The sequence below is a fragment of the Andrena cerasifolii genome, chromosome 11 (genome assembly GCF_050908995.1).
Source record: "Andrena cerasifolii isolate SP2316 chromosome 11, iyAndCera1_principal, whole genome shotgun sequence".
Lineage (NCBI taxonomy): Eukaryota > Metazoa > Arthropoda > Insecta > Hymenoptera > Andrenidae > Andrena > Andrena cerasifolii.
The window spans coordinates 8559078-8586259 of NC_135128.1; the positions used below are offsets into that span (position 1 = coordinate 8559078).

Genomic DNA, 27182 nt, shown 5'->3' on the forward strand with positions numbered 1-27182 from the left:
CGCGAGGGAAAAAAGGAAGGAAGGAAACAGTGTAGCTGATCCGAGTGCCTGTAATTTACGCGAGATATATGCAACTTCATATTTTTCTGGATGCGAACGAATTTTCGGAAGGAACAAAAAAAATGGATAAGAGAAACGAATGATTCGCCATGCCATCTTCTAGCTTATGCTTCCCTTCAGCGCTATCGATGCGATGGAATGATACGCGTCCAAGGGCGGTATTACACGACACGATGTCGATGAACGTTACCGAAGATATGAAATAAATCGCGTCTTGTTCCAGCGGAGTTTCATATCACAGAACGCAGTATTTTTTCAACGAGCAAGCCTTCGCGTAGACGAACCACGCTGATTTCTCCTGTGTTTCAATGTCAGGACAATATTACGTAACATTATAATGTACATGTACTCGTATATCTTCGTATAAATGATTAGTTAGGAGGATTAACATCAATTTGTAAAGACGGTGACGATAAAGATATTTGTGTAACTTGCGAATTAGTTTCTTCCATGGAGCATCGATTCAAATTCGACTACTTCAGTTCTCAACCGCTCGTGTAATTATTATTCACGGTATAAACGCCACGATTAGAGGTTACAATGCTTATACAGTTCGATAATACCAAATACAAATACTTTTGCGTTCGCAAAGAGCTCCAGTGTATGGCAAAGCGAACAAAAAGAGTTGTTCTTCCCCTTATCTGAAGGCATAGAGCCTAGGGAGTATGCGAGATCTATCTAGTGATCCTCTAGGGAGTGATCGGAACAACGTGTATCTTCGCTGATTAGTTGCCGCGATTTTGGAGCAAAAGCGGAAGTAGACAGAGAAAGAAACTGTAAAAAAGAAAGAAACAGAAATACTGATAGAAAGAGAGAGAAATACTGATAGAAAGAGACATAAATACTGACAGAAAGAGAGAGAGCAATACTGATAGAAAGAGATAGATATGTTTATTTCCGGTTTTGTTCCAAGATGGCTGCGGTTATACCGATCACTCCCTAGAGGATCACTAGATCTATCCATCCACAGGTTACCTCCACCCTTGAGGAATTCAGGATTCCCTAGCGCGTTGTTTGGTGCGTAAATTGCGCGGGAAGTCAGTTGAAGTAAATAGTTGGAGTCAGTCGCGATCTGGACGTTGAGAGGTTATGTTGCTCGCGACATGCTTCTTTAAACAAGCTTTATAATTCATTTACTGTGTTAAAGCACTACGAAAAGTTGCGCAGGTTTTATACTCAAGTGCGTAATTATTAAACGCAAGTGAAAATGGATCAAGAGAATTGTTCAGTGACGTGTTCTGTTACGATAGAGTGGACCGACAGGCAAGGCTCGATCCAGAAGAAGGTAAACCACCGGTCGGGTTCCTTGCGTTTGTACCGGAACAATTTCCGTGAAATGTTCATCGAGGTTCGCGCGGAGAAAGCGAATGTAACGACGAAGCTCCCGTTGAAATCCATTTCCGTGTTCAACAAATTCATGACCGAGGGCAAAGCCTCCATCAAGTTCACGGAAGACAATTGCACTCTGTTCTTATCCAATGCACCGCCAGCGCAGCTGGTTAGTTTCTTAAAAACGATATACGTGAAGATCACGAACCAATCAGAGCAGGGGAAGAATCTGCTGAAAGAGAAGCTGCTGTCCAATAAGTCCTTGGGCGGCGTACAAGAGATCAGTCCAGCGACAAGCGCAGAGGTGAACAGAGCCAAGGAGAAGGCCATCAGTGTGTCGCGCGCAACGATTACCACTCCGTCCCCCAGCGCTTTGAAGAAGAGGAAACGAACGGATGAGAACATAGCCAGATCCTTAACTGCGAAGAAGCTGTACGAGAATCCAACCACGACACAGATGACCGAAGAGCAGAAGAGGATTCTGGACGCGGTGCTTAACGGCAAGAGCGTATTCTTCACTGGCAGCGCTGGAACTGGGAAGTCCTTTCTACTGAGGAGAATAATAGCGGCTCTGCCTCCTGACGCCACGATGGCCACGGCGAGCACCGGAGTAGCAGCTTGCCACATAGGCGGAATCACTTTGCATCAGTTCGCTGGGATTGGGTTGGGCACTGGGACTTTAGAGAGGTGCTACCAGATGGCTGCCCGTAACTCTTCAGCCAGCCTGTGGAGAAGGACAAAACACTTGATAATCGATGAGATTTCCATGGTGGAAGGAGATTACTTTGATAAGATAGAAGCTGTTGCTAGGCATATCCGTAGGAATGAGAGACCATTCGGAGGAATGCAATTGGTATTGTGTGGAGACTTTTTCCAATTGCCTCCTGTCTCTAGTAGGGATAAGAAGACGAAGTTCTGCTTTCAAAGTAGCGCGTGGGAGAAGTGTGTGCACTTCAATTTCGAATTGCAGCAGGTTCATAGGCAGAAGGATCCGGAGTTTATTAAGATTTTAAACAGTATTAGGATAGGCAGAGTCACGGACGAGATCGCGACGACTCTGAAAGCAACGGGGAAACAGAAGATAGAGAATAACGGGATTCTAGCGACGAGGCTTTGCTCTCACGTGAACGAAGCCGAAGAGATTAACGAATTTCAATTAAACGAATTACAAGGCGAGTCCAAGGTCTACGTAGCCCAGGACTCTGATCAGTCAAGTACCCAGACATTGAATCAGCAGTTAACTGCGCCTGGGAAACTTCTACTAAAAGTAGGTGCCCAGGTGATGCTTTTGAAAAATATCAATGTGTCTAATGGTCTAGTAAATGGAGCAAGGGGTGTAGTTATAAAGTTTGCTGACAATGTGCCAGTAGTTCAATTCAAATCAGGCACCCAATATCATGCAAAGGTAGAGAAATGGAGCTTAAAAACGAGTATAGGTAGCATTGTACATAGGAAACAGGTCCCACTGAAACTAGCATGGGCTTTTTCTATTCACAAAAGTCAGGGTTTAACTTTAGATTGCGTGGAAATGTGTTTAGCAAGGGTATTTGATGCTGGGCAGTCTTATGTAGCACTCTCTAGGGCACAAAGCTTGCAATCTTTGCGGGTCCTGGATTTCAGTAATCAACAAGTGTGGGCCCATCCGGAGGTACTCATGTTTTATAAGAAATTTCGGAGAAATTTGCAAGAAATGGAAATGATTCCCTTGGGAAAAAAGCGAAAGATATAATCAAATCTTTAGGCACGAAATATATTACGTAATCTCAAATATACATATCCTTGTATTACAGGCATGGTGCAACATAAAGTATTATATATTATTTTTTTAAACTACTTTTTTAACTAAATGTAAAACTAGATAAAAGACTATCTTCAGAATCTTAACGTTCCGTAAATGAATGATTAAAACTCGAATATATTTTGTTGGAGGCTTGAGATAGAGACTAAGACTTCTTTTTTAATAATTTATTAAAAAACGTAGAAGTATTGGTTGTTACATTTTGTCACATTGAATTATCACAACAAATAGTACACATTCATGTATCGTAACCAGGCATAGATGCATTTATTTTTCCCTTTTTACAAATGTTACAAAGTCCGCGAGTTCGATTATTGTGCGCCCGCTAGTAATCATCGACAGTGATTTCTATCGGTGGTATATAACGCCACGTATGTCCCGCATTTATCAATTCGGAGCAAAGTACTGGCGTGTTTGGAGCTGATTCTTTGCTACTGCATTGAATATCTATTTTATATTGCCCGGCTGTAAAGAACACAACACGACACTCGTGATAAACGCTCCCATATTCCTGCAACTGAGAAAAACAATCATTACAAACGATTAGCGAAACGCTCGTCACAGTACTTCCATCGTTACAATTAACTCACCGCTGGAAGCATAACTTTGTTTGCGCCAGCGATAGATAGCCTCGTTTCTAGTTGATAGTTATTAACACCGTTATGGTGATCCTGGTAGAAATTTATCGACAGCATGAGATCGCTCAAAGGATGCTCCAAAGCATTGCATATCCCTATCCCAACACTCACGCATTCACCTAGATTACACGTGAGTTCGTCCTGCGCCTTCACGATCGTGTCATTTATTTTGATCTCTGCGAAGATCACGTTTGAATAATTAATTTCATAATTATACACTGGGCGAGTATTAAAAACGTACCCCATTGCAAGGGACTCATCCTAACGAGATCTAGCATATCCTGAGTGAGAGTAATGCCCGAAAGCGTTGCTTTCCCGGTCGAATCTGTGCCTAATAATTGCCAACGTAGATCGACCAACGCGGCGATGTGCTCCGAACAAACTTTCTGAAGTTCTCCAACATCACCAGCCCCGTTCAACTATCGATAGCATGCGAAGAAAATTGTTTATCCTCGTACTACCAAGCGCAGAAGATTCTTTATTACCATCGATAATTTATTGAGAGGACATCGATCCACTGGCACGGGGATTCTGCACGGTTCTTTGCCCTCCATGTATATGCATTTGGTTTGCGTGTAATGCAACTCCATCTCATGATTCGTCATGTTCGTTAAGTCCAGTACGAGGTAAAATTGCGATGGCCTGGAGAAGAAGTAGAATAAGGAAATTGCGAACAGTAACGCGAAGGAACATCGTTCTTTCATCACTCACGTTTCTGCTGGAAGCACATCCCAATTCGTGATCTGCACGCTAGGCAACATCTCGATAGTTATGAAGACGGATGAAATACGACAATAACCGGATGATAAGCCAGCACCGCCCGAATATTTAATTTTTAATTGACCCTCGACCACGTTCGAGGCATGCAGTGGAACGGCGAGTTTCGACAAACGAGAACTCGCCAAGGAAGAATGGCCAGACTGAGAACTTAAGCCCGATCTGAACGAGGAAGTTAGCTCGGATTGTCTTTTCGTGTGCGATGGAGAACTTAATCTAGATGGTAATGAACTGTGTCCTGACTGGGACATTAAACTGCTCGGTTGGCTCATGTATGTACTGCTGGTAATATCTGAAAGATGTGTATGTAAGAACGAATTAAAATGTTTTTTTTAAAGGGAACTGGATGTTATCAATAAAACACTACCGTTGCGGGATGTGGGTGCTATAAAGTCTGTGGCTGCGTACAAGTATAAAGTGAGACTTGCACTAGTATCAGATTGCAGTGGTAACTGTGTCATTAAGTTTTCATCGCTCCATTTGAAGATTTTGCCCTCAGTTATTGCGTCTAACGTGGATTGTATCGATAATTCGATCGTTTCGATAGGAACTTGCCCATTATTCGTAATAGTTACGGTACACTCTGCACTGCAGCAGAATAACGTGCCTTGTGTCTTATTTGAAAATGAATGGTTCATGCATGGATTGCTTGTATAACAAAAATATGTACCTCTCACCGCCATACAGCGACACGCTCGCGCTAGTTACTATATTATCCCCGGAACTGAAGCTTGCAGTTTGCGGCAAACTTGTAGCAACGTCTATTTTCGGTAAAGCTGGAACTACCTCTACAGTATACTGGGGATGAGCCATTCCCTCCATATACCTCAATCTGCAGTTAGACTTCACCCCCAATGTGTGCGTACTAAAACCCAAAATTTCCAATTCCCCGACCTCTTTCGGCCTGCCTGCTAATGTTACAGCGATTGGGCCTGATTCAGCAGGAAGTGTGATACTTTCTGGGATAGACTCGAACACTACTCCGTTTGTGAGGAGTCTCATATTTGAAACATGAAGCTCAAAAGGCAGGGGATTAATGAGTTGCATCGATACCTCGCAAATATCACCCTCCACCCATAAGTAATCTGTAACCATTCATATTTTTCGTGGAGGCAAGGGTTCGATAGTTAGTTTCATACGGGGCATCTAATAAATGTGAACGCACCAACTTTGCTTTTAGATATATTTTTTCTTTCCAACGAGCCGAAATTAATGGGCGTGAATAGAAAGGGGCCGTGATCTTCCTTGACCCTTTCGATCTTTTGGGGCTGAAGGTGCGGCTGCATATTTTTCAAGACAAACGATTTCGTTTTCGGGATATTCGTTAAATTAGCAGGCGGGATAACTGTTCCAGAATCTAAAACCTGTTGGAAGAGCTTTATTCTTCCTGAATCACGGTAATCGCGAATTTTCCAGCTATTTTCGTGAGACTTACGAGAGGTACGGGAGCGCCCTCGCATTGTTGAGACACGCTTTGTAACTGCAGAGCAGTTTCCTTGCGTTCGTTGGGGCTCAGGTAGTTATACATTGTTTGAAGTAAAAATGTCATGTGCCTTGTTGCTAGTGCTGGATTGCCCATGCGATTAGCAGCGGCAACGAGTTCGTTTATTACTTGAATCTGGATGATTGGCCAACCCCTATGACTGTCTGTGTGAACAAATGTTTTTTTAATATCCACTTGCTAGAACAGCATTGAGCTGTCGTAATGAAAATTACCAGGAGACATATCAGCAGGATCTAGAGACAGTTTAAATCCAGAAGTAGCTTGTAGCATTAAGTTGTAACATTGTTGCCAATCTGGATTGGGATTATTTTGAGACACGTGTCTAGTCGCAGCTAGTCTTAAGCAAAAAGATGCTTTTCTTATAAAACCAAAGCTTGTATATAGATCTGACAATGTGGTAAATCTGTCGATCTGAAATATCGCACATGTTTAACTGGATTGCAGTGAAAGAATTAATAATTTTCCCCAGTCAAGTTACATACTTTTTCCTGTTCACTCAATGGTAGATTTATAAGCACCACATTGTTCAAATAGGAAGCAGCTTGCAAAGTGCAATTCTGCTCAATTGAGATCCTTGTGGCTTTGAAACTAGCTTCTGTCTCAATTATTCCAGCATATTGATATTTGCTATAATGAACTATTGCCTCACGATATTTCTTTGATATTTCTTCAGGTAGCAAAAGATGCGACATATTACTCTTTATCACCTCTATAGCAGGTGGTGATGGTAAATTGGCAATGGCTTGTGAACCCCGTCTGAGCATAATGCACCACTGTCAATTCCTCCTCAACATCAAATTTCTACTCCAGATCATTCTATTTTATACATACCTCTGCTTACCTGGGCTGCCTTCTTGAAGGGAAGAGTTTCTTTGCAATGGAAGACTTCTACACATATTTGGATATAACACTAGAGCAGACGCGGCACACAAGCCTTCGAATGCTGCTCCTAGCCACAGCCAATCATTGACAGCTTGTAGCACACTAGCTGCAGAGTTATAGTTGCTTAAAGCATCTGCTGGAAGTCCAGCTTGAAGACACAGATCACCTAAGTGCTTGGTCATACGGCCAACGCATCTTTTCCTATTGTTCCTGGATTCAAGATCTAAGCCTATGAAGTCCTTTTTCTCAAAGGGTGCCAACAGAAGAGAGACCTTATCTACCTTTTCTCTGGACCTCTCCAGTCTTTTGGATTCTAAGATCCAAAACAAGGAATTGAGGCACTCCATAATGTGAGTCTCCAGATCGGGGCACGTCTCATCATTATAGAACACGGCTATAGTTTTAAAGTTTGAGGGGGTGCTAAATGATGGTGGTGGTTCGTGTCTATTGTTAGATTCTGATGGCCCAAAAAATATGGCTCTTGAATCGTACAGTGTTGCGGTGTATTTCACTTTCAAGCTTTCGTGTACTCTACATAGCTCGTTAAGCTCTGCTTGATTATCATATCTGCCAAAAGTAATCAACCCCAATAGCCTTCTGTGGGTCTGAAAGTCTCCCCAATCATTGTTCTCGACAGGGTGTTCCCTGACGAATCTAGCAAGGATTTCCCGTGAATGGGATTTCCCAGCAGTTGAATCTGCCACAGTGAATCTGCTGCCTGCCTTAATTATGCGTTCGCATAACCTGGTAACAGTCTTCGGCTTGATTTGAGTACCGACGGGTCTCAATAGCAGAAGCAAGGCTGCGTGATCATGAGCAGTCTGCTCGTAATCAGGGTGAGACATCTTATTGTCGGGTACCGGACTCGACAAAATAACGCTAATAGCCGAGCGCATTTATGTCACTCACTACCTAGTGGTACTTCGAAGTACCTAGGCCCACATAAATGAAAACCCTCCTTATTGTGGCCTGATGTACGTAAGAAAGACCTTGAACCCAATAATTAAACCCCATGTGCATCATACTATTACTTAACATTACACTTCACTCTGGCAATTCTGGTACAATATAGACACCAGAGGCGACACATAAAATAAAAACTGCCATGTTTGAAATCGATCAAACACGCATGCGTCACCAGAAGTGTGTCCGCCATTACTGAGGAAACGTAACTTTCGTACCGGAACTAAAATAAAACTTAAAAGTTGAAGTTTGAATTATTGAAGGCAGGAATTGGTTAGTGTAGGGTTCGAATAAATAGTTTCAACATTTCTATAGAATCTTTTGTTGCTTCTTTAATCAGCTACATAACTTATAGTTCATAAAGTTGGCACATCGATGAACAGGAAGAATGTAAGATATATGTATTACGTATATTTCCACCTAATGTTGAGTGCCTATAAAGCTGAATAGAGTAAAGTAGAAACTGTGATAACATTGGCAAAGAAACTACAAATATGTACAAGATAAAACTATATAAAAATGTATTAACATATTGTAAAAACTTTTAGAATGTGTAACTATTAATATGTGATTACATATAAGTCGAGACTAAGTATTAACTACAAATGTCCATACAAGTTATAATGGCAAAGATTTCATAAATAATGACGGACTCATTTCGTAAACGGATAACAGTGGCACAATACACTTCTTCAAACAATGAAAGTATCTCAAAACCTAGTAGTATAATAAATAAGTCATATTGCAGTTAATCCAATTAATAAATATCGGATATCGATTGAAATTAAACACCCATTTAACTGCATAAATGTGCGAGACACGACAACAAATTTGAACTGTCTTTATTATATTCCTAGTTAAAAAAATAATCTATACTTCTTACGAAGTCACCTATTACGATTTTGGTCAATATACTATGGGTTTAAGCACAGTACCATATACATATTTCTTATTTGCGGCTTGTATATAGCATTTGTTTTGTTGATAATTAAATTGTATGGCATTATGTGTATGATCTTCTCAATGATAGATCACAGAACTGAAATCGAAAATTGTCGGACCGAATTGAAACTTACTCTCGATTTAAACGTCTGGTACAGAATGATCCATAAGCGTTTTCAGTAAACTGTTATTCATCCTGAAATAGACGATTAATGCATTAGTGCTTTTATTTCACAAATTTACACGCTCGATTACCTACTTTTTAATCATGTGATCGTAAAGATACGACGGAATAATCGTTATCGTTATAATGTTTCCGCCATTTTCGATTTCCGCTGTGATGTCTTTGTCTTTCAGTCCAATAACATTCTGGAACATTTTACGTACACGTGGTATTTGTCTACTTTATCTATGAAATGTATCGATCGAGAAATTCGTAATATACCTTCCCGTTAACTTCCAATATCTGATGTTCCGTTAAGAGACCATTTCGGGCGGCCGAAGAATCTTTCACCAAGGCAATGATCTTTCCATTTTTAAATTGGAACCCTACATACCCTGTGCTGTCTTTGTGCATGGTTACTGTGCGTTCAAATGGTCTAAAAAGATTACCAATTATAGGCCGATTTTAAATTTACGTGACTTCCTTGCAAGTTAAGGACAATGTACATTATCTAACCTGTCGCGTATTACTACTCTGATTCCGTTAATGGTGGCATTTCGAAATATTTTATGGACCTGTTCCATTGTATACCCAGCGACGGAAACGTCGTTGATGCTCAAAATTTGATCCCCAAAACGTAATCCGGCAAGCGCGGCTGGCGAATTTTGACTTACAAGGCACACGAAAATGCCATTATTCACGTCGTGCACGCGCAAACCAATTTTGCCATCTTTATCTTTGCACAGTATTAGCTAGAACCATAATGCTGAAATAGTAGAAGCCACAACATTATGTAACATTCATATGTCGACCACTTACCTCCCTTATACCATTTGAAACTTGCGCTCTCTGCAGCCCTAAGGATTGTCCAGACAATGGTGCAATCATGCCTGCCAATGGTCCTGGTTGTGTGGGTATACTGACTGCCATCTAAAATGTAAAATTAAAGTTCAATACGATTCTGCTACTGTACGTGACAATTTAACTTACACTTGTACGATTCACAACAGAATATTCAGGCATGTTTTCTGCTATCATTTCTTCGGTAAGTTCCAACCCCATATATTCTCCCAAAGAGGGATACATTATAGCCGAAGGATTATAGGCAGGAGCAGATGGAGCAACGTCATCAAGCCGCTGAGGTGGCACACTATACTGCGCCTCTGCTTGCAGCTGCGCCTGAAGGTAAACCATTTTTGAGTAAAAGGTGAAGCAAACTTCTATAATGGATATCAATGCTCTGTGGCCTACCTTCATCATATGATCCACCTTCATATCTTCGAGCGTAGGGTACAGAGACATTTTGTACCGATTGTTCTGGAAGTAAATGTTACGTCCATGTAAAGTGTCCCACAGGGAACCGGTGTGTTATTAGTCAGATGAAATTAGTTGGTGGAAAATAATGCAACAGGCAGGGGGTGTTAAGTTTGTTTATTAAGGAACACGATAAAGACATTTTTAATAAAACATGTAGGCGTGCGCAACATGCAAAGTACAAGTAATATTCACTGATAACGCCATGTGATATGGGAGTTCAGCTGACAGTAGTCTGCATACCAATGCGATGAATGTGCTGGACACTTAAGAGGAAAACGCAGAAATGCGTTCAAATGATAATATACCTTTTCACAATAATCAATAAGATACGTCACTGCTTTTTCAATCTACAATTTCGCCGGCAAAGATTGCACAATTCCGTGGAAAAATAAGTACGCCACAGAAGCTTAAACGTCACTCGGAGATGCTTCAAATATCATTGATAAGCCTGGAAAAAGATCTCTTGGAAGTGGACGGTGTCAACGTCATTTCCGTTAGATTAGTGACCCGATTGGTTCGAGTCACCGACTACAAAGGGCTACCGCAAACAGATGATTGGTTCCCTACACCGATCCCGTGATTGAGTGGGTTTTCCCTAGACGCTAGCGCACCAATCATCGCCATCGTTCCCTCGTAACCGCGCGAAAATATTCGAATTTGAAATTCCGTCGTCGGAAACCTGTTACTTCGCCAACAAAACTACACAGAGACGTTCTACATGATGGGAGAACTTTGGAGAACTTCAGCTTATTTCCCCGAGGACACGCTTCACTCCATTCCTATCATTTCCATAGATACATCCTACAATTACTAAACAAGATAATATTCAATCACGTGATGATCAAGTGGATCCCACGTAGCCACCATGAATCAGCTATTTTTGAGGAAGACGTCCCAAATGTTGAACATTAGACAGTCGGATGAGTGCAGATATCGTTTTATCGATTGCTAAGGGTGAAGAGGAAGCGGAAAAAGCGGAAAACGCGCGCAACGTGGCAATCGGCACCTCCCGCTTCGGCTTCGTTGATAAGTCAAGGAAGGAATCGCGAGCCAGGCAGTGGGGAAGACGGAATAGACGGTGGGGGAATAGCGGGTCGGGTTAATCCGTAGGTAGTATTCAGTGGTGAGGCCTCCATGCAGGCGGTGGCGAACCAACAGGTGTTTCGGGCTCGGCTTTAATTAGTTACCGGTTCCCTTCGTCCTCACAGCAGTGTTTACACCAGGTGCCTTTCATTAAAATCATACACCCGTAACGTCGGATATCATCCGTGTTTGAACCTAACGTGAGTAAAGCATAATATGATGTCGGAGACCGTGGTGACCATGGACGGCTCCAGCAACAACGCCAGCAACAATCCTCGGCAGGTGCCCACGGTGAAGACGGAACCGGGTCAACCGAATCCTCTGGCGGGCATCAGATTGAACGTGCCCTATTTCAGAACCATACCTGGTATTCTCAAGCTCGTTCAATTGGTGAGTTCAAGAAACCATCATATTCTCAGAATGTCCTTCGGCTCCTAACGCCGCGCAATTGGTAATTAACGGGTGAAATCTAAATTCTGTAGCACGTATATCCGAGCTAGATTACGACGCGATTATTGATATAATGTTTAGCGCAAGCAGGTTTGCTCTTTCCGTTTATTTCGTTTACAAATGCAAGGAGCCTTTATCGCTCTTCCTTCTTTTAATCGGAGTAAGAGTGTAGTCAGCTTGTGTAAGTCACAGGAGGCTGTTCGAAGTCCGTTAATTTTTGAACGATATCAGGAACTAAATAGACGTTACGTAATTCATGGCTGTGCTGTCTTCCCGGGCAAAGCTGGAATTCCATTAGTAACAATAGCTTCTCAACAATCGTGGCTCACCAATCCAGATAAAAGTATTACAGAAGCCTCGAATTTTTCGTCGAACTTCATTCGAACTTTACGCAACATAGACGAATTTGCGTATCCATATTCAGTGCATATTCCAAGGATCCTCGTCATTATCGCTTCTCACGATTTACCGAAGCAAGAACGCTTTACATTCAAGGCGACAGATTTCAAAACGCCTATTCTTTATGATGTCGTTCATCGTATTGAATTTTTGGCAGGCATTCGTCATTGTTCTTGGCGCTGCGGTACTATGCCTCGTATCTTTTATACCGCATTGTTATTTTAAACGCTGCGCGCTTTCGGCGTTCGATCATCGCGATGCGCTCTCCAATGGCAGAGCCGATCTGGCAATCTCGTGTTGTGTCCATCGCGAAGATTGTACACCTTCGTATCCTCTACAAAGAAGGGAGGCACGCACAACAGGGAATCGCATGGTTTTGCACCGTGACGTTGAACCTGCAACGGCATAACCGCGTAACGGTAATCCCCTTGCGGAACGGTGAACAAAGTGTCCTTAGAGGACGGAAAAGGGTAGTCTCATACGCGAAATGAAGAAGCAATGTTAACATGTTAATATCCTTAATGTCTACCGTTAAAGACACTCGGCGTCTTCGTGCCTGCGGTGCTCCCCATCGAAATCGACGGTACCGTTAGGCGATCGGCATTGGTAAGCATCGTTTCTCTTTGGTTCACGCACGTGCAGTTGGAGACACACCCGGCGACGTTTCCTCGTCGATTCCCCACAAATAAACCACTTATTACTCTCGATCGATGGAGGCATAGTTAGCCATCGATTCGAGAACGTCCTGGGCCACGTAAAGCTACCCTTGGGGGTATTTTCGCGACTCCATTCCTCGGCTATTTAGTAAATAACGAGAAGCACTGGCACCGAGGTGGATTCGGCATACGATCGTTATCCGTGCACAAATGTCGGAATTCGCGATGGGAGATTGTGTCTCCCTGGATCGGCTGCGTGTGTTATCGTTTTTCTGATGACTGCCTGATAAAACGAACGCACAGGCACGATACAATGGACGATTTCGACGAGGCCGAGCAGAGCAGCCTGACCTTCAGGTAGCGGTGTCTCTCCTGGCGCGCAAAAGTAGGAAAATGCACGCGTAACCAATCCCCGATGGTGACTTTGCAATAGCTAGATTGTATTACCATCGGGTAGAGATGGAATACATCGTGCCACTAGTTTACGAAACTTGCTTCGTCGTCCCTAGACAGGGAGGATGTATCTAGCAGTCGCAGAGTGTGCCACGAATTTCTTGCGATTGGAGGTCAGGAGAAAGGACCGTGAATTCCATCATTCACCCACGTTAATCAGTTCACAAAACGGAGCACTTGCAGGCTACCGGCCACGAAGCTGATGTCGACGAAGTGGTCAGCATCCTCGCGAATGTCACGGCCCGAATTTCTATACACCGGGTGTGTTAAGAAGAGGAACCGGTTCCGCGCCGAGGACTATCGTCGACGCGCGATCGACGAAAAAACTTGGATCGATTCTCAGGTGGCATAGTTTCGATGCGCACAGACACGTCCCTACGGGCTAGACAGACACGTTCGATGACCATACATGTTCATCCCGATGACCGGGTACCATACGTGGCGTCCCACATACTCCGAGTTCCATCCTACCGCCTCACGCCCAGGCCGTGGCAACGGTACCGAGACGATTCATTAACGATTCAAGGTGTCCTTGACTTCTGCCCAATGAGTGTCTCAATCCTCCGCGATCGATCCGCCTTTAGTAGCATCCACGCGCATGGATCCGACCTGTTGACTCGGCAGGACCAGCTAATTTATTCGGCATAAGGTATTTACGACGAATCTCTGTGTCTCCGACCGAGTTACAAGAATTTCGAAACCGCTGCTCGTGTGCTCATTCATAGAGAGGTCCCTTTGGCAATCGCCTCATTTGCATAGAGAAAACTCGTGGTATGGAATCGCCTATGCATTGAAGCGGAAGGAATAGAGTGGCCTTGAGTCATTTTACAGATGTTGAGAACGAAGAAAGCTTTCGGCACATTTTCCCGAGACTCGCGTTCAGAAGAAATATCCCAGCGCCGTATCAGTGATTAAGGTATTATTGTTCTTATCAGTCGGAGCTGTTCGCGCGGATTCTCTGGCTCTGCTCGCGTGGCCGTTATTCGTTATGCAAATCGGACCTCTGCTTGTAATTAACCGTTGCCTGTTGTGGCACTGCGCGCCGGATAAACGAGAAATGGCACAATAATCCAGCCTGGCATAATACGAATGCTATGTATTGTGTCACTTACGCGCGTCATATTTATTCTCGTCTGCATATATCTATGCGCTGCATACGCGGTGCAACGCAGGTTTAATCATAGGTTACCGGCACACACACGAGAATGAATCCAACATTTTTCAGGGCCACCGATGTGGAGGGTCACCGGTGTAGAGTCAGGCGAAGTTCCCAGGTAGTCGCAATGTGTTCTCGCGCCTTTAGTACAGGGGCAAGTGTAAACCCATGTTCGGTCGTTCCGTCGAACGTCGATAAACAGTCGAGGACTGCTGTATCGATTCTGTTCCAAGTCCTTCGTGCCGTTCTCTATCGCGAAACGAAGGAGAAATTTGCACGCGTAGTATTAACAATAGGTGCAAGGTAAATGTCCCCATTAGTGATTAGGAGACTTCTACTAAAATTGAATAAACGTAATTTATTCACGTTTTGATGTATGGTGAAATTCGATAGAGACAGTTTTAATGAATTAAAGTCCAGCGAGGCTCCTTGTGTTTTCAGGTAATTTGCACGACACTTGCCCATCAAACGTATCTCCTAATTAAAGATAACGCCGAAACGGAACCAGGTTTGCTTATCTTACGCGAGTTAAGTTCGCCGAAGAGAAACAATATGTACAGAAGTTCTGTGAGTTCCCAACAGTCCAGGCACACCCTTTCCTTGCTTCTCCAGGGAATCAGCTCACGTTTATCTAGTTTTCTAAAAGCTGTTACCTTCTACAACCAGCCTAACAGCGTGAAGCTGCGATGCCGATACGTTTAAAGGGTTAATTTCGGTCAGGGTGATACTGGCGCGTTCCTTTCCGCTTTGTGATCGTCCTCTATTAACCGTGAGAAGAAAACGTGTGAATATTGCGAGCATGTAAGGTCTTAGCCAGTCGCAGGGAACTGTCACCGATGCACCGTGCAAACCACTTGGAGATAAAAGCGTTTCTCGGTGCAACCGTCAGCGCATACTAGCAATAGAATTATATTAAAATCGGAGCCAAGTATCCGTTAACGTATAGATCAACTGGGATCAAGTAATTAAAGCAACCAGACGATAGATGTGTCTAATTACCTAGCAAAACTAGATGTGCAAAGGTGGATAAATAAAAACAGGGCAACAAGAACTTGGAGCGAGCGCTGCGATATATTTAAAATAATCTACAATCAACCTATACAGTCACCTCCGCCATTTTTCACCCCATCGTTCCAAGGTGCTCCAAAAAAATCCCAAAGGATTCCGCGAACCCGGAATCTTCGAACAACAAACATTTCATCTTCCTGCCATCGTTTCTCGTTAGAACTCCTCGCGGAACGTCCGAGGGGCCGTTCGATGCCGGAGCGCGAATTTTAATCAGCCGCGCCGGACGAAACGCGGGGAATTGCGCAATGACCGTCATTACGACGGTTCCCGCGACGTTGTGCCATACGTTCTTATGGTGTGTGGGCTGTGCACGAAGCATATCGGCTGGTGCAACAGGCTATGCAGCGGGCAGTATGCACCACAGTTAATTGCGCGCAAGTATCTCGTACGCAAGGACAAACCGCGCCCCTGGCATGGGCAACCCGCTAGGAAAGATAGTTCCCCTGTGATCGCAAGAACGCGAGCAATCAATGAGGCGCATTCCTGCACCGAGCCTTTCGGTACGCAGCGTTAAGAATCACGCGTTATCTAATCTCTTTTCTGGATCATTCACGGAGTTGTCAAGGGGCCAGTGTTTTCCTTGCGCCCGCGTGGGACGATCCGGCGTTCAAGAGTATTAATCGCTCGTCGTTGGAGTGGGTGGGTCGTTGTGTAAATGATTCGACCGTAACTTATTAGTCATCTGCAGTTTTTGTGGTCTTTGGTGAACGACGTGGATCATCGCGAAGTATAGACGCACGGTGCTCATGAATGGTCACGCGAACTGTAAGACTGATTCACCCAGACGTGTGTACAGCGCATGACGAGACGCAAAAATAATCCTGCGCCCGCGTCATTGTAGTACAAGCTGATCAAGGAAAATGCATTCACTCGTGGTGGAGTTAAGCAGCGGCAGGCGTTATGCTTTCGTGAATGTGCACGCAGGTGTGCGGTTCGGCGCAAAATCCGCAGCCTTATTCGACGTGATTTCCATTGCTAATTACCTGGCTATTTCTATAACCGCCGCGTATTTCATCGCGATTGTACGAGCACGGCCGGCGCGCGTCGGCTCGCACGGCTCGCAATCGTTTTGTAGATCAGGCAATTGCATAAATCGATCGGCAGATAAAAGAGCTGGCCTCCTTTGAAGGAGAGAAGAAAACTTTGCGTCAGGAGGCGGCGCGAATCCTGATGGATCGAGGATTGGAAACGAGCACGAGTAACGATTCACGAGGGACGAATCGATGGTAACATTGGCGACTCTCTTCCACGACCCACGGTTTCCAGTATCGGCGGGCTTGCTGTATACAATGGAACGTAAAGATTATCGTTCGTGGTCCCTGGAATTCTGTCATGCTCCGCGGGCTCCAACGGCGAGGAAGATTAGGCGCGCAAATAAAACGGAGCGGTCCCGCGAAGTCGATTATAAAAGTATTATTTTTGGAAAGTTGAGATAAGGCCGGCTGTGTAGTCACCGCTGCTTTAGGAGCAGACTTGCGTCATCTCCTTCGCGTGACTTTGACGGATCTCGTTGTTCCGCGCTCTGAACGGCCCTCTGCGTACGTCTGAAGTGATCGATCTTCAGTGACATTCGATCACCTGTTGCCGGGTAGATATCGGAGTGGCTTAAGGGGGTATACCCGTTTGAACCCTCGGAAAATGTATACATTTTGTGGATTTTTTTACAAGTCAACGGTTTGATACAGATTTCCCGTTTTTTAACTATGTTTACATAGTATTATGAACTACTTATAAAAAAAGTTTCAGTTAAAAAACTATTGTTTTTCGGAAGTTACGGATACATGTCCGAAAGTCTCTCGATTTTAGACGGCTAAACGGTGGCCCTAAAAACTCGCGCTACGTTCAACCAATTTACTTCAAATTTTGCATGCAGAATCATAATAAGATTCCACATCGTCCAACGAAGGCGATTTTGAAAATTTTGAAAAATAAAGAAATGGTGAGAGATCAAAGGTAAAGTTAAATTTTTCTAAGAGAAAAATCCACCTTTTTCCTTTATAAATAATAAACAGGGAATCGAAATAAAAAAAGCCTTCGTTGGACGATGCGGAATCTTATTATGATTCTGCATGCAAAATTGGAAGTGAATTGGTTGAACGTAGCGCGAGTTTTTAGGGCCACCGTTTAGCCGTCTAAAATCGAGAGACTTTCGGACATGTATCCGTAACTTCCGAAAAACAATACTTTTTTAACTGAAACTTTTTTTATAAGTAGTTCATAATACTATGTAAACATAGTTAAAAAACGGGAAATCTGCATCAAACCGTTGACTTGTAAAAAAATCCACAAAATGTATACATTTTCCGAGGGTTCAAACGGGTATACCCCCTTAAACAGAGTGTGGTGGTCTGAATCCATTTGGAGCTTCGGTGAAGAACCATGGAACCTTGGGATGCTTCCAATGGAATCTTAGAAATTACTGCCTCCCACTGTCATAGCTCCTTCCTAAGTTCGAGAGCCCCAGACAGTTTATGATAACTCTACGTAGCGATAAGCGTACACACTCGCGGGTAGTTTTATCTGCCACTCTGTTAATTTTGATCAATTGGCCGAGCGATTGCGAAAACGAGCGTAGCCGCGTAAGTTATCGGTGTAGGTTGTAACCGGTAGCCACTTAGTAACCGCATACGAATGGCGCATGTGGGTCGTAAGGTTTCTCCTCGAGTCGCGTCTTATCTGAACTCGGTCTTAGCATATTTGACTAATTCTCTCGACTCGAGTCGACTCAGCGGCTCTCCACGTACAACCCTGCAACTAAGATCGCGTTACAGATCCTCAGCGAAGCTTCTGCTCCTCTTGCAAGCTGCCGTTGGCACCCTTCCTGCGTTTTATATACGAAAAAGTCTCATCTTTCAATAATACTCGCTCCGCGGGAGGATGCGCAAGGGATGCGGTGCCGAAATGACATCATGGTGGATGTGGTTTATTGGCCATTCGGCACGGCGATCGCGGCGGAACGCGTTATATGCGTCACCTTAACATTTAGGTCACCGTATTCTCTGTTCAACTCGTTCATTGCATCCTGTGCTCACTCGATAAACTCATCTGACCCTTGGCGATAGGAATTGATTCTAACAATTCGCTCCCATTCGCCCGAACACCATGGCCGATCGCTCCACGACGAGAACTCGATACTCTCGAACCGCTCTCTCGCTAATTTTAGAAGCGATTCGGTTCCCTCGAAAATTCCGCGCCGGTATTGTCGCGCGCAAATCGCCCATGTTAGAAACTATCGTGACGCGTCGCGGGGGACTTCATAGAACGATCCGAGAGGTGGTTTTTATGGAGCAACGACTAAACGGAGTTGGTAGAGTCGGTGTTATTATATATAAGTTGGTGAAATTAGTAAGATATGACAGGTCGGATAAGAAGGCACTCGTGTCGCTATCACTCATCATTCTACTGTAAGGCACGAAGCAAGAAAAGCAAAGATATTCGAGCCTCGTATGTTCGAATCGCGCAAGGGGAAGTAGATTGCAGTAAGTTGCATACGTGCCTAAAATTTCATCGAAATCGGTTAACGTTGCTCCGAGCTACAAACGTTTAAAGATCGCAGAAGTAGTTCGAGAATCGCGAAAATTCCCGAAATCAGCGATTCTCGACCTCATTCCTTCTAGCTTCTCAAAGAAACTCAAGTTGTTTGGACCAATTCGAAAAAAGTTATGCGATTTTAAAAAGTGTCCGAATATTAATGCGAGTCACTGTATAATCCAGAACGTGCTATTCTTCGTGGCGAAACAGTATAACGTGCTAGTTTTCGCCGCAACGGTACGAAATGTACTATTCTTCTTGGCGAAGCAGTCAAGTACATGTGTTAGTTTTCGCGGCGGAAGACCAAACGTGCTAATATCCGTCGGAAACGATGGAATGCGCTTCTTTACGTGGCAAACCGAACTGTGCTGTTTTTCGTAAGAAATTCGAAACGTGCTACTTTTCGTAACGCACGTCGAATACAGTGGTCGCGTACAAGACTTCTGCGTCGTCGATTCGATCTGTTATGTTTCACTTCGCTGCTCATCAGTCCCCCATCCAGGGGCTTACGGGAATGGGATTAGAATGGGAATGCCAGTGATTATTGCGATCGTTAACGACCTGCGTGTACATATCCACGCGACACACGGACACCGACACCCCCCCATGAATAATGCAGAGCCCCGACCCATATTTCCGACCTGTCATTTATCTGTCATATAGTTATTTTCGGAGGCACCCCTTCGCCCGCTATTTCACATCCTCCCATCCGAATCACGCGCACGCGAACGCCGTAAACGATCTCGCCTCGATAAAGCGACGTCGAAGCGCGCTCTTGACGCGAACCTTTCTTTTTATCAGGCTTTCTACTCGTTACGCGCGCGTATATTTAGCGAGGCGACATTCGAATAGGCGCGCCTCGAAAGGTCAATGGATGGTAGTATCTTCGTGCGAGAAAAATCGACTGCAACTTGAAAAGAAATTCTACGGCGAGTCGAGCGAGGCAGAGACACGTTATTTGTATTTTTACGTAAAGATCCTTTGAGCGTTTCGCAGCGTTAGATCGAGCGAAGTGAATATTAATAACTCCGTGTAAGATACTGCGCGAGAGCTAGCAGCGCTAGGAATTCTTGGTCGAGCGTTTATCGCGGTCGACGACGTTTTCAAACGGTGAAAGTGAAATTCTTCCTTCGCCGCGCGGTTCCAGCGTTCCAATCCTTCGCACTTTCGCGCCCGTTCACCCTGCCATGCGCTCCTGTCGTTAGTTTGTTATGCGCATAGCGCGGCCGAGCGTTATTTCAAATACACAAGGTGTGTCGAAGAAGACTTCTAAGCTTCAAGAAGCGTAGCCTTAATAAGCCTGAATCCATCAGCCACTTGTTTTGGGGATACCAGATACTATTAACCGAGGCAGCACTTCGCAGCAGATGGTCAAAACGACCGCTGGCAATCGTACATAATCACCCACGACTATTATCTAATCGTACCGCGTTTTTTTTATCATTTCTGAAAACTGTAGCAGAGGGATAGTATCTGAATCTAACTAATATAATTCGTACGAAAGAAATCCACGAATGGCAACGAATCAGCGGTTCCTAAGCCGCGGTTTGATCGATGCTTGGAGCCGCCATACGGCGGCGTGCCGCGTTGCACGGTAGCATAGGAACACTTGATGTCGAGAAAAGGGGTTAACAGTTCGGTCGGCTGGACGTTGGTCGCCGAAAATATCGAAAATGTGGAGCGGGTGAGGCTCGACGTCGAGACGCAACGGGAACTGGGTTGCTTGGTCGGCGAGCACGTGTTCCTGGAATACCCATGGGCCTTCGTGAGCCGGGACACCGTCACGAGACTCTCGAAACAACCTGAATCGCCGCTGGCAGCGTTTGCAGAGAGGATCGAGGCCTACGAGCGCGACACTTTCCTCGTGGGGTATTCATCCACGCGATTAATCTCCGACCATTTCGTAATCTGCCTCACGGCAGAAGCGTGCAGCGTCGTCCGCGAGCGGAACAGGGAAATCACGAAGGCTACCTTGAGCAGGATAATCGGCGGGCTACGAAGGAGCGCGAGGCCGTGGAACTGTTTGGGCAGCGAGACGGAAGTGGACGAAGCCTCGCCAAGGGACACGAGGCAGTCCTTCGAGATCGAAATCGTTATACCAGGAAGAACGCTGGGCTTGGCTCGAAGATTATGCGACCGAGATTCGAGCAGCCTCAGGGACAGCTACGTGCAGCTCGTGCACACGAGCGAGGGGTTTCAGAACATAGAGAGACGATGCATCTCTAGGAGCTGCCAAACTAACCTCCAGCCTCGAGAAGCCTTCGCTCAAACGTGCCCCAGGTATCCCAGGAACGCGTGGACGCAGTACGCGTACGAGGATATTTTGAAGGAGGAGCATGTGGATGAAGATGTCGAGGAAGAAAAGGAGCAGGTGGATGGGGAGTCTGAAAGGAACGACGACGAAAGGTCCAAGGAAAGGAATGGCGACGAGGACAAGGGGAGCGATGAAGGACCTAGGGAGAAGACTCCTCTGGAGCTATTTCTGGAGGATCGTTCGCAGGAAATGATCGATAATATTAGGTACAACGCTGCGGTCAACCTGCACGTGGACGATATCCGAAGCTTGCGTAGTAAAAGTCAGTTTGGAAAGGAAACACTCTGCAAGGCTGCAGCTTTTAGGGAGCAGCTGTCTTTCGCTGACTCGAGCCTCACAGAGAACAAAGCTGTTTCCGACGTCTCTTTGCGCCCGACGTCGGCAGAGTACATAGCCATTTCGTACGCGGACGTTCCAATTCGAGCTGCCTTTGAGAACAAGCTACTAAACGAGCGGGAGTTTCGGTGCAGAGCGGTTCTCTGGAAATTCGACGACCCGCTGCGTCCTCAGCTTCAGCTGCAGGATCACAGAGAGGTCTGCTGCGTTTCGTTCTGCCCCAGCGACGGGAACGTGGTAATCGGAGGATGCTCCACCGGCCACGTGATCCTCTGGTTCATCCGAGATTACTCGAGGAACGATAAGAGCGATAAGAACGTGACACTTGGAACGCCGAGAGGGAGCAACGTGCCAGTGGCTCGCGCGATTATAGTCTCGGATAAAGATGGCTGTCATCGACTTCCCGTTCGAAGGATCCGCTGGATGCCTGCCAACTACAAAATAGAGTCAAGTGGAAAGTTGACAAGTTCATCCACTCCCAGCGGAGCACAATTTCTAACAGCGTCCGAGGACAGCGTCGTAGCTTTTTGGAACCTTCTTTGCCTTGGCGACGACAATTCCGACGGCGCATTCCGGCCGATCTTCCGCTTGAGAATTAAATCCTCCGGCCCGGAATCGAGGGATTTGATTCCCTTGTGCCTGTGCCTGCCATCGATCAATGTTCTCCAGCACCTGGACGATAACCACCTGGAGAGGAGCGAGTTGAACTCGAAGGCGAGAGATTATATGCAGAGCCTGTGGATAGGCTGCGTGGAAGGGTTGGGTAAGTGCACGTGGGAAGGCCAGGTGGTCGACGAGGATGCATTCAGCATCGTCGACTGCGAGATGTCGAAGCACTCGTGCGTGCACGACGGTCCCGTTACGGAAATTACACGATCCCCGCATCTTGAAGACGTCCTCCTGACAATCGGCGGACGCGTGCTGGCGATCTGGCAGGACGATCACCTGGACTCGCCCCTGTTTTGGAGGAGAACTTGTTGCCGGTACACGGCCTGCTGCTGGGCCAGTGAACCCGGCGTTTTTGTGCTCGGCAGCCAGCGAGGGGAGCTCGAGGTCTGGGATATAATGAACGAATCGAGCTGGCCAGTCTTCTCCCAAACGGTGTCTTCGAAATCGATCACCTGTTTGCTTCTGTTAGACGGCTCGAAGACGATTGGCGTGGGCGATTATGGTGGATTCTTTCGCAGTTTCAAGGAACCCGAGATCTTCGATGAGGAAGGTGCTATTCGTAGAATGGACTGGTTCGAAGAGTACGCGTGGAAGGAAGCGAGGAGGAAGAAGGTGTTCGCCAGTTGGCAGAGCGATTTCCTCGCTAACGATCCGCTCGTGGTGGCGAAACGATCGGCTAGGCGTGACGAAGAACGCCATAGGGAGGTGGAGGAAACGAGGGAGAAGCTGCGAAGTGAGCAGGAGAAGCGGCTGAGATTGAAAGCAGAGAAACGAGCGCGCAGCGCTCCGATACCCAAAGACGTCGCGTGGAAATCGAAAGAATATGAGAGGATGAAGAGTGTTCTTCTGAGGAAGAAGAATCTAGACCCCTCTGAACTGGAAGCGAAGAGGCTACCGATTGTCGCTTTGGAAGCGGAGAGAGAGGAGAAGCTGAAGAAAGCTGAGGACAGAGTTGCGAGGAGCGAGGACTTCTTTTCGAAGGCGCTGGCCAGGGAGCTCCCTGAGCTCTTTAAATCGAAGGAGGAGGGCTCGGAAGTAGAGGAATCGTTACAGCTTGAGAGATCAGTCGACTATTACGTGCAGAGATTCTTTGAAGTGCGCGATAGGACTCGGAAAATTTTGGAGAACAATTTGGGGGGTTTGAAACTTGAAGATATTAAAAATGAAGGTTTAAAAGGAACAGATAGAAGCTAACGATTTTATGTGTGCAAATAGAGTTTCACTGGGGGAGGAGCTATAGTTCCATTCAGTTTTTTAAATCAATCTCCAGGTTCGACAGGTGAAATTGAAGTTTCGATTTAATTTAAAGGGTCAATCCGCTTAGCGCGCTGAAAAATTCAGCGATTTTCTGGAATTTATTGCGACGAAAATAATTATGGTAATGGAATAAAACTTTTTTCTATTTATTAAACTACATTTCTACCATAAATGCAAAATATAAAAGTAATAAAATTATCGCTTTTCAAATGCTTTTGAAAGTGGTCTTGATGACGTGTTTAAAAACTCATGCCTCGCTCGTGCAGGCGATTTCAGCAGGTAGTCTTATCTGAATCCAAAAATCCAAAGAGATTCTTGATCCGTATGTCTGTCGCTAACCCTCGGACTATAATTAGTGATTTATCTTCGAAATTAGCAAAATGGCGGACAAATATGCAAGAAAGATGTTTTTCGGCTTTTTTCTTTTGCTATTTTCGATTTTAAAAGTAGATTATACGCAATGAAAATACTTGGTTGTAGTCCCTGCGAGAGTCACAGGTGTACAGAATAAGCAGTAAAATTTATAAAGCAATCGGTTCGATAGATTTTGAGATTTTATCATCACGATGTGAAAATATGACGTTTTGAATAAAACGCGTTCAAAGTTTTCATCTAGAGAACTTGAGCTAAAATAATCGGAATTTTTCCATGAAAATTTAACAGTACATTCTTGAGGATATACTTTCGAAAAATGTTTTAAAAAAAAAATCGATTTTTTCAACCCCTTTAACCGGAATGACTCCTTAATGAAACTCGTGTATCTTGATTGTTCCAGGCTATTGGCATAATATGCATGGCTTGCGCGTCCCCAGCACATGTGGGCGCGTCACATTGGTTCCTGTTCGTCGCTGTGACAGCTTTCATCGCCACTCTCTTATGGTGTTTCGTGTACTTCCTGTCGATTCGCGAGGCGCTGAAACTCCCCATCAACTGGATTCTGTCGGTGAGCAAAGGATCAGAGTATCAAGGTACAGCTGCTCCAATCCGGGGACAGATACTAACAGATTCTTTCTCTTTACAGGAGCTGCTGAACACTACTGCGTTCGCGGTTCTCTACATGATCGCTTTCATCGCTCAGCTTTCTGTCTGGAGCGCGCTAAATGCCAGAGGCACCGCGTCGAACATCGCTGCCGGGGTGAGTGCGAAATCCTATGAAACTCAAATTAATCGCCTACTTAGCACACAAGTTGGAAGCTTGTGTGCTAAAACGTTACTCCCCCAGCTAAGTAGTCCGCTAAGACCATTGGACGGATCTGATTACTTGTATTCGAGGAAGCACACATTCAATTTCCTGTCCTTCCCGAACCGTTATCTCAATCTGCTGAAACGTCCCGCACACCAATCGACCCCCCCGTAGAATGGCGCCTCTTCAGCATGCAAATTGTCGCACAGTCCAATGCCGATTCTGCCGGCGAGCGCTTTATAAAGTCACCCTGGTATTTGCCCGGCAGGTGTTCGGGATCTTCAACACGGTCGCGTACGCCGCCGGCTCGTACTTCCTGTACGTCGAATGGAAGAGCAGCAACACGCAGTGAAGAGGGTCGCGCGGCGAAGGTACTCGAAGTGACGCCAGGTACCTGAAGAGCATCCACGGCAGGGCTACACCACTCTCGGGTTCTCGCGATCCCTCGCTTCTGCGACCGTTGGGCGCAAGTGAATGGTCGTGGAAAAATCTCGTGTACTTTGGAAACGAACAAAATGAAAATGGGAGAGAGAAAAAAGAAACCGTATTGGAGAGATCGACGAAGCTAGTCCGGCGAGACGCCCTTTCCCGGATCGTGTGGCGTAGCTTGGCGGGAGGGACTCTGTAACCTATGTGCCTTAAGATTTAGCAGGCCAGTCGATCGGCCTCGTCGACGTCTGGAAATCGAGCGATCTCAGAGCCGACGGAGTAGATCGTCGTCGCGGATTTGTTTTAGAGCACTCTGGACTACCACCAGAGCAACCCGGGCGACTCGTAACACGATTGAGCGGAGTTCGGCGCCAGTCTTTGACGAACGGGGTTCTCGTACCGAGGACACACCGATCGATCTTGATCGAATGCTTCGACGAGATTTGGGGATTCTCTTCGTCGCGTGGTTCAGAGTTCTGTTCCTCTTCAGTTGGGAGCGCGGTTGTTCGGCATGAATTGGACCCCAGGATCGATGAAGTCCATATTGGATGGTAATCTGTTCCTCCGTTATGATTTCTTGCAAAACGCACGTCGGTCCTCGGTACGCGTACCTCGCGCGTCGTTCTCCCGTCCAGAGTTGACTTTTCTAACCGTACCTTTATTCGCACTACCCGCGAGTTTTTATTTATAATACGCATACACATTATATATATATATATATACATATATAGAGAGACATCTATTTTATATAGGTAATATATTTGCACAAATCGGATGCAGTACATCGTCTCCTTCTTCTTCATTTCTTCTTTCCTTTTTTTTTTATTTTCTTTCGCCCACACGTGAGGGATAATTATCGTAATTCGTGTTCGTTTGATGTAAGTATAAAAAGGGCCCGTTGCCACACCAGCGAATGTTCTGCATACGCGTTGTATTTGTTTTCTGTGCACACACGCACAATTGCCATTGGAACATATGGTCGTTCTCGACATCGTTGCTTTCGGGACCTATTCGGATCAATCGCGAGCGGTGTGATTCGACGACGCGAGCGGATTGTAAATACACATGGTAAGAAGAATATGGGATGTTAGTAACGACAGTTTATATGGAGTATCGTAGTCTTGCGTAAGTTCAAGGTGAGCTTAAGTACGTAGCATGAGTGGGTAAAGGAAGATAAATTATCGGCGTAATGTTGATGCGGGCTTATCGCAAGAAGTGTCTAATTGCAACAGTGGTTAATAACCGAATCATTAAATGCGAACTTCGAATCATTTGAAAGTTGAATTCTTCCTTATGCACTCATGCTGGTCGACAAGTATACAGTAATTCATCTAAAACGCAGACAGTCACTTCGAAAGCTCGTGGAAATCTCAGAGAAGTGTTTCTCTCGAGCACAATCGCATTCTACGTGCAAAGTGGCGAAAGTAACTCCTCTAAGATTTCCCCGCATCAATTGTTTTATACATATTTCCCTTGTTCAGCAACTATTTGTGCGACACGTGTCTACAAAACCTCTGCATATACGAGTGTTTGAATCTTTTATATCTGAAGTCTATTTATTATTAAATCATGAGTAATAAATAAAAATAACGCCAAGTTTGCATTCTCCCTATCTCTGCATCGCCGCCTCCACAAGTCAGACATTATTACGGTAAAAGAAAAGTAACAATTTGTATTTCCCTCCAGGCGAGGTTCTCCACGCAACTGGAGGATCATCGCGTACAAATAACCCGCCCGAAACCACGCAGAAACTCCCCGAATTTAAATTCGACACGCGCAAGAGCGCGAAGCAACAACGTCGCGAGGAGCAGAGTCTTTTGCCAAA

The 27182-nt window shown here is 45.2% G+C and overlaps 5 protein-coding genes across 6 annotated transcripts; 3 read left to right on the forward strand and 2 right to left on the reverse strand.

Moving 5' to 3' along the window:
* The first annotated feature begins 639 nt into the window (after positions 1-639).
* Positions 640-4937, forward strand: Pif1 (Pif1 DNA helicase). The gene has a single exon (XM_076823389.1). The coding sequence runs from the start codon at positions 1268-1270 to the stop codon at positions 3116-3118; it is 1851 nt and encodes a 616-aa protein (XP_076679504.1). The 5' UTR covers positions 640-1267; the 3' UTR covers positions 3119-4937.
* Positions 3431-8106, reverse strand: Brun (trafficking protein particle complex subunit brun). The gene is made up of 12 exons (XM_076823363.1): positions 6938-8106; positions 6589-6862; positions 6319-6517; positions 6038-6249; positions 5768-5966; positions 5273-5687; positions 4970-5190; positions 4537-4894; positions 4311-4467; positions 4067-4244; positions 3778-4001; positions 3431-3704 (listed from the first exon to the last, which is right to left on the reverse strand). Exons 1-12 carry the CDS (start codon positions 7882-7884, stop codon positions 3513-3515), a joined length of 3576 nt encoding a protein of 1191 aa, XP_076679478.1. The 5' UTR covers positions 7885-8106; the 3' UTR covers positions 3431-3512.
* Positions 8107-8257: 151 nt separating this feature from the next.
* On the reverse strand, positions 8258-10857 carry LOC143374860 (syntenin-1). Of its 2 annotated transcripts, none has more exons than XM_076823406.1 (8): positions 10614-10857; positions 10308-10373; positions 10047-10235; positions 9876-9986; positions 9573-9808; positions 9339-9492; positions 9153-9262; positions 8258-9089 (listed from the first exon to the last, which is right to left on the reverse strand). In XM_076823406.1, the coding sequence occupies exons 2-8, from the start codon at positions 10356-10358 to the stop codon at positions 9035-9037; spliced, it is 906 nt and encodes a 301-aa protein (XP_076679521.1). In that variant the 5' UTR covers positions 10359-10373; positions 10614-10857; the 3' UTR covers positions 8258-9034. The 2 variants fall into 2 exon arrangements, with proteins under 2 accessions (XP_076679521.1, XP_076679520.1); XM_076823405.1 differs by having other exon boundaries at positions 10679-10856.
* A 608-nt stretch (positions 10858-11465) lies between these two features.
* On the forward strand, positions 11466-26953 carry LOC143374865 (CKLF-like MARVEL transmembrane domain-containing protein 4). The gene is made up of 4 exons (XM_076823416.1): positions 11466-11846; positions 24521-24688; positions 24767-24880; positions 25197-26953. Exons 1-4 carry the CDS (start codon positions 11673-11675, stop codon positions 25278-25280), a joined length of 540 nt encoding a protein of 179 aa, XP_076679531.1. The 5' UTR covers positions 11466-11672; the 3' UTR covers positions 25281-26953.
* On the forward strand, positions 18952-24486 carry LOC143374846 (dynein axonemal intermediate chain 3). The gene has a single exon (XM_076823369.1). The coding sequence runs from the start codon at positions 20782-20784 to the stop codon at positions 23680-23682; it is 2901 nt and encodes a 966-aa protein (XP_076679484.1). The 5' UTR covers positions 18952-20781; the 3' UTR covers positions 23683-24486.
* Positions 26954-27182: the final 229 nt, after the last annotated feature.